The sequence below is a fragment of the Euleptes europaea genome, chromosome 1 (assembly GCF_029931775.1).
Source record: "Euleptes europaea isolate rEulEur1 chromosome 1, rEulEur1.hap1, whole genome shotgun sequence".
NCBI classification, from domain to species: Eukaryota; Metazoa; Chordata; class Lepidosauria; order Squamata; family Sphaerodactylidae; genus Euleptes; species Euleptes europaea.
The window spans coordinates 133,396,769-133,409,912 of record NC_079312.1 but is presented as its reverse complement, the minus strand read 5'-3'; the positions used below and the strand labels follow the sequence as shown (position 1 = coordinate 133,409,912).

The 13,144-nt window shown below is 47.6% G+C and overlaps 1 protein-coding gene across 2 annotated transcripts in view; it reads left to right on the top strand.

Moving 5' to 3' along the window:
* The first annotated feature begins 5,521 nt into the window (after window positions 1-5,521).
* TIMP2 (TIMP metallopeptidase inhibitor 2) overlaps window positions 5,522-13,144 on the top strand; it is a 34,004-nt gene continuing 26,381 nt past the window's right edge. The window contains exon 1 of one of the 2 annotated variants that reach the window (XM_056854196.1): window positions 5,522-5,656. Coding sequence is in view for 1 of the 2 variants with exons in the window: in XM_056854186.1 (XP_056710164.1) it covers window positions 5,531-5,660 (130 nt within the window). In the remaining variant the exon portion in view is untranslated. Of the gene's footprint in view, window positions 5,661-13,144 lie in introns of both variants that reach the window. The other variant, XM_056854186.1, reaches the window with a different exon arrangement.

Below are 13,144 nucleotides of genomic sequence, written 5' to 3'. Positions count from 1 at the left end.
AAGGAAGGCCGCCAACAGAGCTCTGAGCAATTCAGCTCAATAGTGAATACCAATGTATGGAGGAAAAAATTTAACAGAACAAGGGGCAATGATGAAAACAAATATTTTCTTCCGCAGTCTGTGATCATTAACAGTTGTGGTGCCAGGCTTCTCATCAAGACAGGAGTGATGGCCCCTGATGCAAAGAACAGATGACACAAAGAATATAGGGTATTGTCGAAGGCTTTCACGGTCAGAGTTCATTGGTTCTTGTAGGTTATCCGGGCTGTGTAACCGTGGTCTTGGAATTTTCTTTAGACAAAAGAGACCCCCTCACCTCTGCAGGAGTATATCGTATACCTTGCAGCTGTGGAGAAGTTTACATCGGGACCACAAAACGCAGCATACAAACAAGGATAAAAGAACATGAAAGATACTGCAGACTTGGCCAACCTGAGAAATCAGCAGTGGCTGAACATGGACTGACACAAACAGGACACAGGGTCTTATTCCAAGACACTGAAAGACTGGACAGTTCTACCAACTATTTTGTCAGATTGCACAGAAAAGCCATTGAAATTCATAAACATCAGCACAACTTTAACAGAAAAGAGGAGAGTTTAAGAATGAATAAGGCTTGGCTGACTGTTCTGAAAACCTCCAGACTAACAAAGGCAACAGTCAACAATAGCCATGCAGATTAGCCTTGGATTACACACATTAACAGATCACTTCAGGATACAATGGTTCCATATTAACATACCATACCCTCATTAGCACATTATCTTGATACTTACAGGACAATGATTAGCACATTACTTTTGCAGGACAGTACTCAGCTCAAACCCAACCCCTTTCTGACTAGATATTACTCTTCCTACACACTTGACACTGAGAGACACTGTAATTCAGTGTTAACCCTCTGAAGATGCCTGCCACAGTTGCTGGAGAAACATCAGGAAAGAAAATTCCAAGACCACGGTTACACAGCCCGGATAACCTACAAGAACCAATATAGGGTATTATTTTCATGTTTCGGGGGGGGGGGGGGACCACAATTCTTTTTAGCATCTTAAAATAAGCAATCATCTGAGTATCTAAAACCCATATTACCCCTTCAGCAAGCTTACAGCAGAGATTCTAACTTTTTTACTATTCTTGGAGCTTGGGATTCACTGATGATCAACATGTATGAAGAATTATAGCACTTGATACCGCTAGGTTGCTCAATTCAGCAGAACCAAGCTGGGATGCTTGGGAACGATTATGACAGAAGAAGAACCCAAGATGTTTACTTCTGAAGAAATGGAGAAGGAGATCTGTGGTTTTCCCTCACAGCCTGCAAAAACTGGTTAGACTCGAGTCTGAGGATTGAGGGATAGGGAACGCCAGCATGGTGTAGTGGTTAAGAGCGGTGGACTTTAATCTGGAGAATCGGGTTTGATTCCCCGCTCCTCCACAAGAAGCCTTCTGGGTGACCTTGGGCTAGTCAAAGTTCTCTCAGAACCCTTTCAGCCCCACCTACCTCACAAGGTGTCTGTTGTGAGGAGGGGAAGGGAAGATGATAGTAAGCCGCTTTGAGACCCCTTAAAGGTAGAGAAAAAAACAGGGTATAAAAACTAACTCTTATTATTATTATTGGAAGCCAATATTGTGTAGGCCTTGTGGTCAAGAGGTGAAACCCTTTCCTTCAATTGCTATTTATTTATTAAAACATTTATCACACACCTTTCCTCTTGGTTCAAGGTGGCTAACAATAATAGTTAAAACATCCCTAGCTAAAACAGCAAGACCCAATACCTTGCCTAGCAAGGGTGGGAACTGATCGTGTTTTAAGTTTGATCTGTGACAATGGCACGTTTCCAGGGAGCCAGTGCTCACTGGGGTTTAGCCCTGGAAATTGTTTTCAGTGCTGTGCTTCTGACCTAAAATGTGTGATGTAATAATGAAAATGGGAATTATCCCCTCTCTCACCGTGTAACATAAAGGCTCCCAACATTTGGGATGAGAATATTGGTAAAAGGAGTTCTAGACAAATAACACATAATCCAGATTCATCATATTGGTGCATCAACACCAGGAGTTCTGGAAAGCCATATATTTCACTGGGTTTTTATTTATTTATTTATTATATGCATTTATATCCCGCTCTCATTCCCGGCCAGCCGGGCTCAGAGCGGGTCACAACGTAATTATAAACATCAATTGAAACACATATTAAAACAAATGTTAAAACTCATATTTCATATTACAATAAAACCAGATGGCATTCCAATTCTAGTTCCCAGCCACTGGACAGGTCAGGTCAGTAGTGGACCCCCAAACCAAATTGGGGGGGGGGATGGGGAGACCAGCAATTGATGATAATGGAAAGACTTGCGGCTGCCCTCAAGTACAGTCCTGGCGGAACAGTTCTGTTTTGCAGGCCCTGTGGAACTCCTTTAGGTCCCGTAGGGCCCTGATCGATGTTACTTGGTAGACTGTTTCACCAGGCCGGAGCCAGGGCCGTAAAAGCCCCTGGCCCTTGTCGTGGGAAGCTGCACACTCCGTGAGCCGGGGACCACCAGCAAATTGTTATTCCTTGAGCCCAGAGCTCTCTGGGGAGAGAAGAGCTTCCAAGTCAGAGGGCAGAATTTCTAGGCAACTTTATTGTCCGGCACTTTTTATGCTAGCTTGTGCTCTGGCATGCCTAGGCAATTTACAGTGCAGTTGTACAGAGCGTTACACTCTTTTAAGCCCACCGAAGTCAACTCTGTTCAGGGCTGTGCAGTCACTTGTGGAATTCACTGCCACAGGATGGCACTCGTTAAGTTGGCTTTAAACGGGGGAGGACAGGTCCAATAAAAGACATTAGCCATGATTACTAAATGGAACCTCCATGTTCAGAGGTGCCTTCCAAATGCCAGCCACCACTGGGAAGGGCAAAACAGGGAGAGACTTTGGCCTCCGTGCCTGGCTTGTAGTTCTTCCAGGGACATCTTGTTGGCCACTGTGTGTGAAACCGAACTAGATGACGAAACAAAACTCGATGGACCCCTGCTCTGACCCAGCTTGGCTGCTCATACGTGTTTCAGAGAAACCAATGGGAGAAGGGGGCACTGCTTGTCCCAGTGCCTGCATCCTTCCCTATTTTTCCTCCAACACCATCCCTTTAGGAATGGCCGCAGGAGTGCCCTGCTTCACTTGCTGTCTTACAAATAACGGGCAAGCGTCCAGGAGCACCTTAAAGACTAACAAAAATATTTTCTGGTAGGGTATGAGCTTTCGTGAGCCACAGCTCACTTCTTCAGAAAGCTCATACCCTACCAGAAAATATTTTTGTTAGTCTTTAAGGTGCTACTGAACTCTTGCCCTTTTCTACTACTGCAGACAGACTAATACGGCTACCCACTGTAAATTACAAATAACGGTTGGCTCTTTGGGGAAACGAACGCCTGATACCCAACATCACACCCTTAGATTGAGGCTCCTTGCTAACTGCTTGGCCAGACAGGATTCTGGGTGCCAGGGAAGAGGGCAGAGCTCAGGGCAGAACTTGTTCCAAAGGTGCTCTCTGAATGGGAGGGAAAACACCCAGATTATCTTTGATCCAGGCCAGGTTTGCGGATAGAGATTAGGGAAATATTTAATAAGATGGGCGGGGCTAGAATAAACAGTTGATGTCGCCGGTTCTGTGGCCAGGCGTCGCGGAGGAGCATCACTTCTGTATTTGTTCTGGGGTGGGGCACATCACCTCCCCGTGCCCCCTCTCTTCACAGTCCTAAAAGACGGTTACTTGGAAGCCTTTCCCACCCAGCCCATCTCCTTAAACCTGACCCTAATATCTGTCAGCGTGCTCGGTGCTGCACAAGCTAAAAGTAGAAAAGGGCAAGAGTCCAGTAGCACCTTAAAGACTAACAAAAATATTTTCTGGTAGGGTATGAGCTTTCGTGAGCCACAGCTCATTTCTTCAGATACAGCTAGAATGTGAATCCATCTGTCTTTAAGTAGAGGAGAGTGAATTCAGACAAGCATTAGTATGTAAATGTTAACAGTGTGTCAATGTGAATAGCAGGCGTGATGGGATGAGGTGTGGTCTGCAGAAGAGTCTGTGATGTGCAGGGGAGAGATGGGGGTGGCGAAATCAGCATTGGTCATGAGCCATGAACGCAAGGGCTTCATTCAGCCCAGGTAAATGCATTGACTTTAGTTTGAATATCAACTGTAATTCAGCAGTTTCTCTTTCCAATCTCCCTTTGAAATCCCTTTGTAAGAGAACTGCTACTCTTAAATCTGCAACAGAATGTCCTGGAAGGTTGAAATGTTCTCCCACTGGTTTTTGAATATTGTGGTTTCTGATGTCAGAACTTATGTCCATTTAATCTTTGTCTAAGAGACTGACCTGTCTAAGAGACTGACCTTTAATGTAGGCTGTGGCTCACGAAAGCTCCTACCCTGCCAGAAAATATTTTTGTTAGTTTTTAAGGTGCTCCTGGACTCTTGTCTGAAGAAGTGAGCTGTGGCTCACGAAAGCTCATCCCCTGCCAGAAAATATTTGTTAGTCTTTAAGGTGCTACTGGACTCTCGTCTGAAGAAGTGAGCTGTGGCTCACGAAAGCTCATCCCCTGCCAGAAAATATTTGTGTTAGTCTTTAAGGTGCTACTGGACTCTTGTCAGAAGAAGTGAGCCGTTGTGTTAGTCTTTAAGGTGCTACTGGACTCTTGTCTGAAGAAGTGAGCTGTGGCTCACGAAAGCTCGTCCCCTGCCAGAAAATATTGTTGTTAGTCCTTAAGGTGCTACTGGACTCTTGTCTGAAGAAGTGAGCTGTGGCTCACAAAAGCTCCTACCCTACCAGGAAATATTTGTGTTAGTCTTTAAGGTGCTTCTGGACTCTTGCCCTTCTCTACTACTGCAGACAGACTAACACGGCGACCCCCTGGGAATGATCTTCATGGAAGCCAAAAGTAGGGAACACTCCCCTTCTCTCCCCCCCCCCGCCCCGCCCCACTTGCCCGGGGCTTGCCTGCAGTTCGACGGAGAGCCCCCGACGGAGGCAGCTGTCAAGCGACGAAAGCCGGCGTCGAGCAGCAGAAAGCGAGCCTAGCCGGGCCCGGAGGCGAAGGCAGGGCGAGCCGCGCCAGAGCGCCGGCGGGGAAAGGCGAGCCGCCCGCTCTGGCCCGGTGCCACCGAGAGGAGGGGCAGCGAATCCCCAGAGCCCATTAAAAAGCCAGGCTGAGCCGAAGCCAACGCCTCCCTAGAAGGCAGCGGCGGAGCAGCCGGGGCTACCGAAGAGCGCCTCTTTCTTCCCTCGCCCCGCTTCTCCCCCTCCCGCAGAGCGAGAGGCCCGCCGCCAGCCAAACGTCCCGGGGCTTCGGCCGCTGCAAGCCCGGAGCTCCCGCCCTGCCCTGCCTTGCCTTGCCTTGCCTTCCCCTCCCCGGGGTCGCGGCAGACGCGGAGCCCCGCGCCCCACCGAGCGTGCGCGCGCGCGCCTGGATGAAGCGGCTGGAGCGGTGAGCAGCGAACCTCGCCCGCCCGCGCGCCCGCCCGGCGCCCCTTCCCCTCCCTCGGCAAGATGAGTGCTGCGCTCCCGGGCCTCGTGGCCTGGCTGGCCCTTCTGCTCCTGGGGAGGACGGACCGCCTCGCCGACGCCTGCAGCTGCTCTCCGGTGCATCCGCAACAGGCGTTTTGCAATGCAGATGTAGGTAAGGAAAGGACGCCCGCCCGCCCGCCTGCCTGCCTGCCCGCCCTTCTCGGCGGCTCCCCTAGTGGCTTCTCGTCGTGGCGTGAGCCAACCTCGGGTGTCTTTCTCCGCCGGGGGCTGCCTGGTCTCCCGCGGCAAACTCACTTGTTAACAGCCCAAACAGCCCCACCCCTTGATCCTTGCGGAGCAAAAAAAAGAAAGGCCAGAAAAGAACCGCGGGCGTGCGGGGAGGGGAGCGAGGCGGATTAGTCCGTTCTCCCCCGGGCCCGGATAAGCCCTGCTAGCTTCTATTGTTACCGAGGGCTTGGTCAGATTGCCCTTCCGCCGAGTGACTCTCCCCCCCCCCATCGGTTTATAAAACACTGCCCGGTCCCCCTTTTTCGCCTCCTTCCCCACGCCCCCTCTCTGACCCGATCCACAGGAATTCATTTGAAAGCACAAAGGCAACCACCGACTCCAGATTCCTTTTTCTGGTGGCGGCTCTCTGCCTGCGAGGAGGTCTAGGAGGCTGCCAGAGGCTGGTGGAAAGTGGAAGGGAAGAGATTAGGAAATCAAAACTTGACCAACGCAAACAGGAAACATATAGGCACGCCTTCCAATAGCCGCAGACACAGAAGGGGGAAGGCTTCTTCCCTATCGACACGGGTTAGGTATGCAAACAGATGCATGTTTTAAAGGACTTCTTTCTAGAATACCTCACCTCAGCCCACCAAACCTTCTACCAGTTGGCAATCCATGTGCATCCCACCAGGTTGCTGGGCCGTTTTAGTTTAAATGGGCTTGGACACAAAAGTTTTTTATTTATCTGTCTTGAGGTCAAGGTGTGCGTTGCCACTATCCCTGTTTTGGGGTTCTTTTACACGTGCTTATTGTGAAGCAAGGCCGTTCCCTGCGACCTGATCTGTTTGGAGAAACCTCAGAAGGAAATGCTGTTTCAGCCTTTCCATGCTGGTAGCCCACAGAGGCCTGGGGTGCCTTCGACCTACGGAGCGGAGGAAACCAGAGAGACCAGTGGAAGGAGGCACAGAAGGATATGAGTCTACTGCTTGGCTGATGGCAGCAGCAGAGAGGCTGTGGGGCATGAGTAAGCTGGGTCGGCACAGAGCAGAAGCTCGATTCTCATCTCCTTACTGCATATAAATATCTTCTGTCTCCTAAGAGTCTGTCTCTCAGGAGCAGCTTAGCTCTGTTGCCATTTTTGCTGCAGTCATGCCAGCCTGCTTTGGCTTTCAGGTGCATGTAGCAAACCCCTGGATGCCCAGATTACCACGAAGACAGCATTCACTGTAGCCAAAAGGCCTCTGCTTGCCCCATCAGCATATCCTTCCTGTGCAGCAATCAAACGTGAGTCCCGTGCTGCTTAAAAAACCCTCATCTTTCAACATGTCCAGGGCCCTTGCTTATTGGTTTATCCCTCTCCCAGGAAATAGCTCTTACTATTTGAGGAGAGGCATAAAGTCAATACGCTATCCCTCCATTTATGAACTAGCTATGTGCAAAAGTTTATCTTTGCATCGCAGGAGCCTGTGATTGGGCTGGCAGAATGCCTGCTTAGCACTCATGTCAATGGATCTTACTTTGGAATCATTTATTTTGGAGAAAGCTGAGAAATAGGTGCGGTATCCTCTTGTCTTCCAAGCATCCTGCCTCTGACCATTTCGTCCAGCTAGTCAAGGTGTAATTTCAGACAGGTCTGTTCGAGCCCATAGAACCTGTTTTCAAGTATAGCCTGGAAGAGAATGAAGTTACAATAATAAGGAAAATGCCTCTCAGCACATGTACTGGGTAAGCGTGGTTGTGATCCCCAAACATCTTGTCTTCTTAGAAATTAACCAGTGCGACCCAGTGGATATTTATAGCTCAAAAGGAGAAGAGAGTCTCTGTTCAACTCTGGTAAAGTTACAAACAAAAACTGTTTTGGGGAGTCTGGAGAAGATGAAGAGTTGGTTTTTATACCCTGTTTTTGTATACCTTTAAGGAGCCTCAAAGCTGTCCACAATCACCTTCCCTTCCCCTCTCCGCAGCAGACACCTTGTGGGGGTGGGGCTGAGAGAGTTCTTGGGTGACTAGCCCAAGGTCACCCAGCAGGCTTCATGTGGAGGAGTGGGGAATCAAACCCGGTTCTCCAGATTAGCATCCGCTGCTCATTTGGAGGAGTGGGGAATGAAACCTGGTTCTCCAGATTAGAGTCTGCTGCTCTCAACTACTACACCATGCTGGCTTCCTTCTTTTCCCTTCTACCTGCTGCTTTTAATAGCCTTGAGAAATACATGATTTTGGAGTCTGTTCACAGCTGTCCCTCCTCTTGTTTCTTGCAACTTTAATGCAATGCATCTTGGGTATTATCTTTCGAGTGTAAGCGGAGAGACGTCTTCACCATGGCCTCCGGCCCAGCATGGCTGAGCCTCTTATGAGACAAATTAGCATTGCCTGTTTCCCATCTTGATTCAATCAAAGTCTTCATCTGCAGGCTCAGCAAAATGCTGAAAGGAGGGCTTGGTCATTCCTTTTTGTGATGTCATTGTGTGTCCCTTTGCACTTGGCGATTGACAGAAAGAGCCGAATGGGTGAGACTGCTTTGCCCTTCTAGCTTGGCCACTTTGTGCTGGGTCACTCATCATATTTGTAGGCGTTGTCTGCCTTCCTTCCCAGTTTGCTCAACCTAGAAGCTGCTGAAAGGCAGGGCCTGGCAAGGGCTGGGACTCAAATTCCTTTTTCCATGAATAATCCCTTATTAAATCTTAACATATTAAACAAACAGCCCTGGCCCTAGCTTCCAGATCTCACTCCAGAGATGGAATTTGGAAATACTTTGGCAGTGCACCCACTCTGCTACAATGATGGTGTCAATTAGAAGATCCAGACTCTCTCGGTCTCTCTCTCTCTCTCTCTCTGTCCTAAGCTGCCTTCCCAGATGTTCAGAAAATGGAGCGGCTGTTGTCAGCAGCAGCTGTCTGTGGTTTCATTTTGCTTTCCAATATCTTTTCCTTCCATGAGAATAGACATTTCTGATATATGAAAATAAGTTATTTGATTCTCCCTCATGAAGCCATTCTGAGCATATGAAATCTTGTACGTTGATCTTGTGACAGCTCCTTTGATCCCTAGGTCCCCGTTGGGGCCCCTCTGGACCCTAAAGGGAGCAGGAGTGAGCCCCGTTTGCGAATGCATTGGTATTGGGACACTGACCTTGGCTTTTTCAGCAGCAAACAACAACTCTTGTTTGTTTATTTAGATATTTAGTACTTGCTTTTCTCTCCAAAGGGGACTCAAATGGCTTTACAACATCATCCTCCCTTCCTCCATTTTATCCTCCCACCAGCAACTCTGTACGGTTAAGTCAGGCTGAGAGAGTGACTGGCCAATGGTCACCCAGCAAGCTTCCATAGTGGAGTGAGAATTTGAACCTGGATCCCTCAGATCCTGTACTCTGATACTGTAACCGCTGCATCTCATTGGTTCTCTGCTGCTGGCAGCAGTCAGCAAGATAGGCTGAGCACTCATACTCTTCCAGATCTGAAATCAGAGCATGCAGTTTAACCTGTTCACTCCTTCTCTTTAGTATTTCTTAAATTGCGCATCAGAGACTAATTTATAGCAATGGAAACAAAATGTTTAGTGAGGGAAATGAATAGTCTAATAGGAACCAAGGATTAGAGAGAAGCAATATTGGTTATCGAGAAAATATAAAACACAGTATTTCTCACATGAACTCTCTTAAGATCACTTCCTCTCACAAGAGCCTGGCCGCCATTTTTGTTGTCTGGGGACAGGCAACCAGAAATAGGAACTGAATTCTCATGAGAAGAACAAATCTCTCAAGAATGTGGGACCTGGCATGTGGGGCTTGCTACACTGCTTTGAAAAGAGGTCTGGGGGGGAAATAATTGAGGTGAATTATCTTTGGTGGCTCCAAGACGGTGTGTGTGTGAGCATTGACCAGGTCTCAGGTAGGCAGAGAGGCATCGTATGGGAGAAGAAATCATCTGCTTGAGACAATCACCTCATTGTAAAGTTGGTCCTGTCAACTGGAATGCAAGGTGTAAGGTTGTCTTTGTATACAGTGGATAAGGAGACATCTTGCTGTAGTGTTTGCTGTCTTCTTATGTGAAGGACCCCTTCCCTTTATTATATCAAAAAACAATATTTCCATGTAATGCCCTACTGATGGCTGCTCCTGGAGTTTCCTTCCAAAACTCATAAAAGCTGCCCAAGACACAGAGGCCTATGCCATCATGGCTCAATAGGCCCTTGATACCTCGCTTGAAAGAAAAGGGAGGAAACATCACAGAATGGGTGCCACTCATGGAAAAGGAATCAAGTTTGACCAGACAGGAAATGTAAGTCACAGCAGGAACCACTGTTATGAGGAATAATTGGCCTAAACATTCTTGGTAAAAGGCTCAACAATATATACAGCAACATATATCTGAGAATTCTCATCTTACGTTTGGAGTAAGGGGAAGGAGGAAAGAACCAGCCATGTGAGCTCCAGTATTGGGGAAGAATAAACCCCTTTCCCCTCTCATCACTGAGCACACAGGCAGTCTGGTGGCTTTCTGGGACCACAAGAGACAGTACAGGGATAAGGAGCAGGGAAGGCCTGTCGGGCCCAGATGTTTTTTCTCTCCTATCTTTGCTGCCCAGATTCCATTCCCACAAGCCATGCTTTGTGACAGGAAGTTCCTATTCCTACCTTTCTCTATCTTCCCACAGAACTGGCTGTTGCAACACTCTCATTTTATAGGTGATTTCTGCTTGCAGCCAGTTTCCCAAGACATTGTGGAGGGGTGTCAACAGTGTGAATAAAAGCATAGAAGTTGCAGCGAATGACTTAGAAATAAATGTAGGTTCACTAGAAATGCTGATGGGAATGAATCCACATAGCCATTGAAGTATATCCCTATGCCTATCTATACATTGAGCTCTCCATCTTGGGTGCATCTAAGGTTTTGTTGTCCATTTTAAACTGGGGAAAGGAGTAGACTTGTGATGGTAGAGAAAAAGAAATGAAATGGTATATGGCACTTCCCCTTGACTCTGCTGCTTGCCTCTTGCATTGCTGTTTTTGAGTGGAAAGGCGGACAATCTGATACATTGTGTTTCACCAAGGGTATCATAATCTGTATCAAATGGTTTTGAACCCAGTGGGTAAGGGTTACATAGTCACATGCACTTTTTACACATGGCTGTTGCTTTTTAAAACGATTCTTTGGCTTAAAAGAAAGGTTATATGAATTTGTGGGTCACAGGTCTATTAATAGTCATTAATCATGATAGCCAAATGGAAACAGCGTTTTCAGAGGCACTCTGCCTCTGAGCACAAGACTCTGGGAACAAATGACTAGGGATGGACATCACCTTCCTACTGAGCGTGTGACTTTCCTAGAAGTCCTCGCAGGTTGTTGTTAGAAACAGAACGCTATAGAAGAAGAAGAGTTGGTTTTTATATGCGGACTTTCTCTACCACTTAAGGAAGAATTGAACCAGCTTTCAGTCCCCTTCCTCTCCCCACAACAGACACCCTGTGAGGTAGGTGGGGCTGAGAGAGCTCTATGGGAACTGTGACTAGCCCAGGGTCACCCAGCTGGTTTCATGTGTAGGAGTGAGGAAACAAATCCAGTTCACCAGATTAGCATCCGCCACTCATGTGAAGGAGTGGGGAATGAAACCCGGTTCTCCAGATCAGAGTCCACTGCTCCAAACCACCGCTCTTAACCACTACACCACGCTGGCTATACAAGATTGTCTGATCTAGGAAGACGACTCTTGTGTCTGTTTGCCATTCTTTCTCACATATTTGGGCATGTGCCACTATAGAGACACATGCACATTTGTGCTGTTTTCACTTCTCTTGGCTGACTTGGCCCGTGAAGAACCAACAGATGTCTGTTTACTCTTACTTGCATTCCATTGCACTGGTTTGTAGTAGAGCTTGTAGAAAACAGCAGTCGTGCTGTATTCCCCCCCCCCCCGCGCTTGACATTGTGTTTCATGTCATCAGTGAGGAGTGCTGGACCTGACGGGTGGCATAATCACCAGGCTCCGTTCCAAACCTGGAACTTGTAGCAGGAACCTTATGCTGCACCAGACAGATGGTGCTTGTATGACTCTCTGTTTCCTCCCAAGTCCGATGATTGCCTTGGAGCGCTCCCAGTCCATTGCCTGTCATGTCAGATCAGCATAGGAAGCCCTAGCCATGTCTTGCCCCGCCCCGTTAAGCACTTCCAAACTCATAAAGCACATGGATATGAGACTGTAGGTTGCTCTGGCTGTGCTTCTTGGAGCATGTCTCCATCTTGAACACATGAAGCTGCCTTATACTTGGTCCATCCAAGTCAGTATTGTCTACTCAGACTGGTAGCAGCTCTTCGAGGTCTGGGGCAGGGGTCTTTCACTTCACCTACCTGCCTAGTCCCTTTAACTGGAGATGCCGGGGATTGAACCTGGGACCTTCTGCATGCCAAGCAGATGCTGTACCACTGAGCCACAGCCCCTCCTGTGTGTGTGTATAAAATGCTGTCAAGTCACAGCTGACTTATGGCGACCACAGCAAGGGGCTTTCAAGGCAAGTGAGAAGCAGAGGTGGTTTGCTGTTGCCTTCCTCTGCACAGACTTCCTTGGTGGTCTTCCATCCAAGTACTGACCCTGCTTAGCTTCCAAGATCTGACGAGATCAGGCTATACCATGCCACCTTCCTTGCCCCTCTCTCCATCTTAGGCTGTGTAAATTTCAGGGTGAAGATACTCATAACTTTTTTAGAGCAGTGAGGCTGCTATGGAAAGTGCTCTTACAACATTCAGTCAAAATATACCCTCCTCTCCTGTCAAAAAAACAAAGCAAAAACTAGTTCAGTAAACGTGATGTAGAAACCAACTGTGCACAGCACTGGTTGGCTGGCTCCTGTGACATCTCCAAAAAAACCCTTCTCCTATTTAATCCTTACAACAGTTTTTCATTTTAAAAAAATAAGATGGCAATTGAACAGATAAATACATAAAACATTAATATGGTTCTTTAAAAAAAAAAAAAAGGACAGGCAACATGCATGATGCGTATGGGGAGGTGACAAGATTGATAGCTGACTGGAGTTTGGTTTGCTAACATGCATGTCTGTCATTTTATTTAGGAAGCTGGGTTTGCACTGCAGTTGAAGAATTAGCCATGAGCTCTGTTTTTGTATTACATTTCTCTACATACACCCCTAGCACCAGTGCCTAGATACTGCTCTCAGAATGCCAAGGTTCTTTCTGTCCAGTCTATGATCTTTGAGGGCTGAGTATCCTGGCATATGTCCTAGCCTCTAGCTGTTACATACCAGGGTCATTAATTGATTTATCAGCACTTTATTGTGATAACCCACATGGATGTTAATGTATGTGTGTATAGTGCCGTCAAGTTGTAGCTGACTTACGGTGTCCCCATGGGGTTTTCAAGGCAGAGGTGGTTTGCCATTGCCTTCCTCTGCAAAGTCTTCCTTGGTGC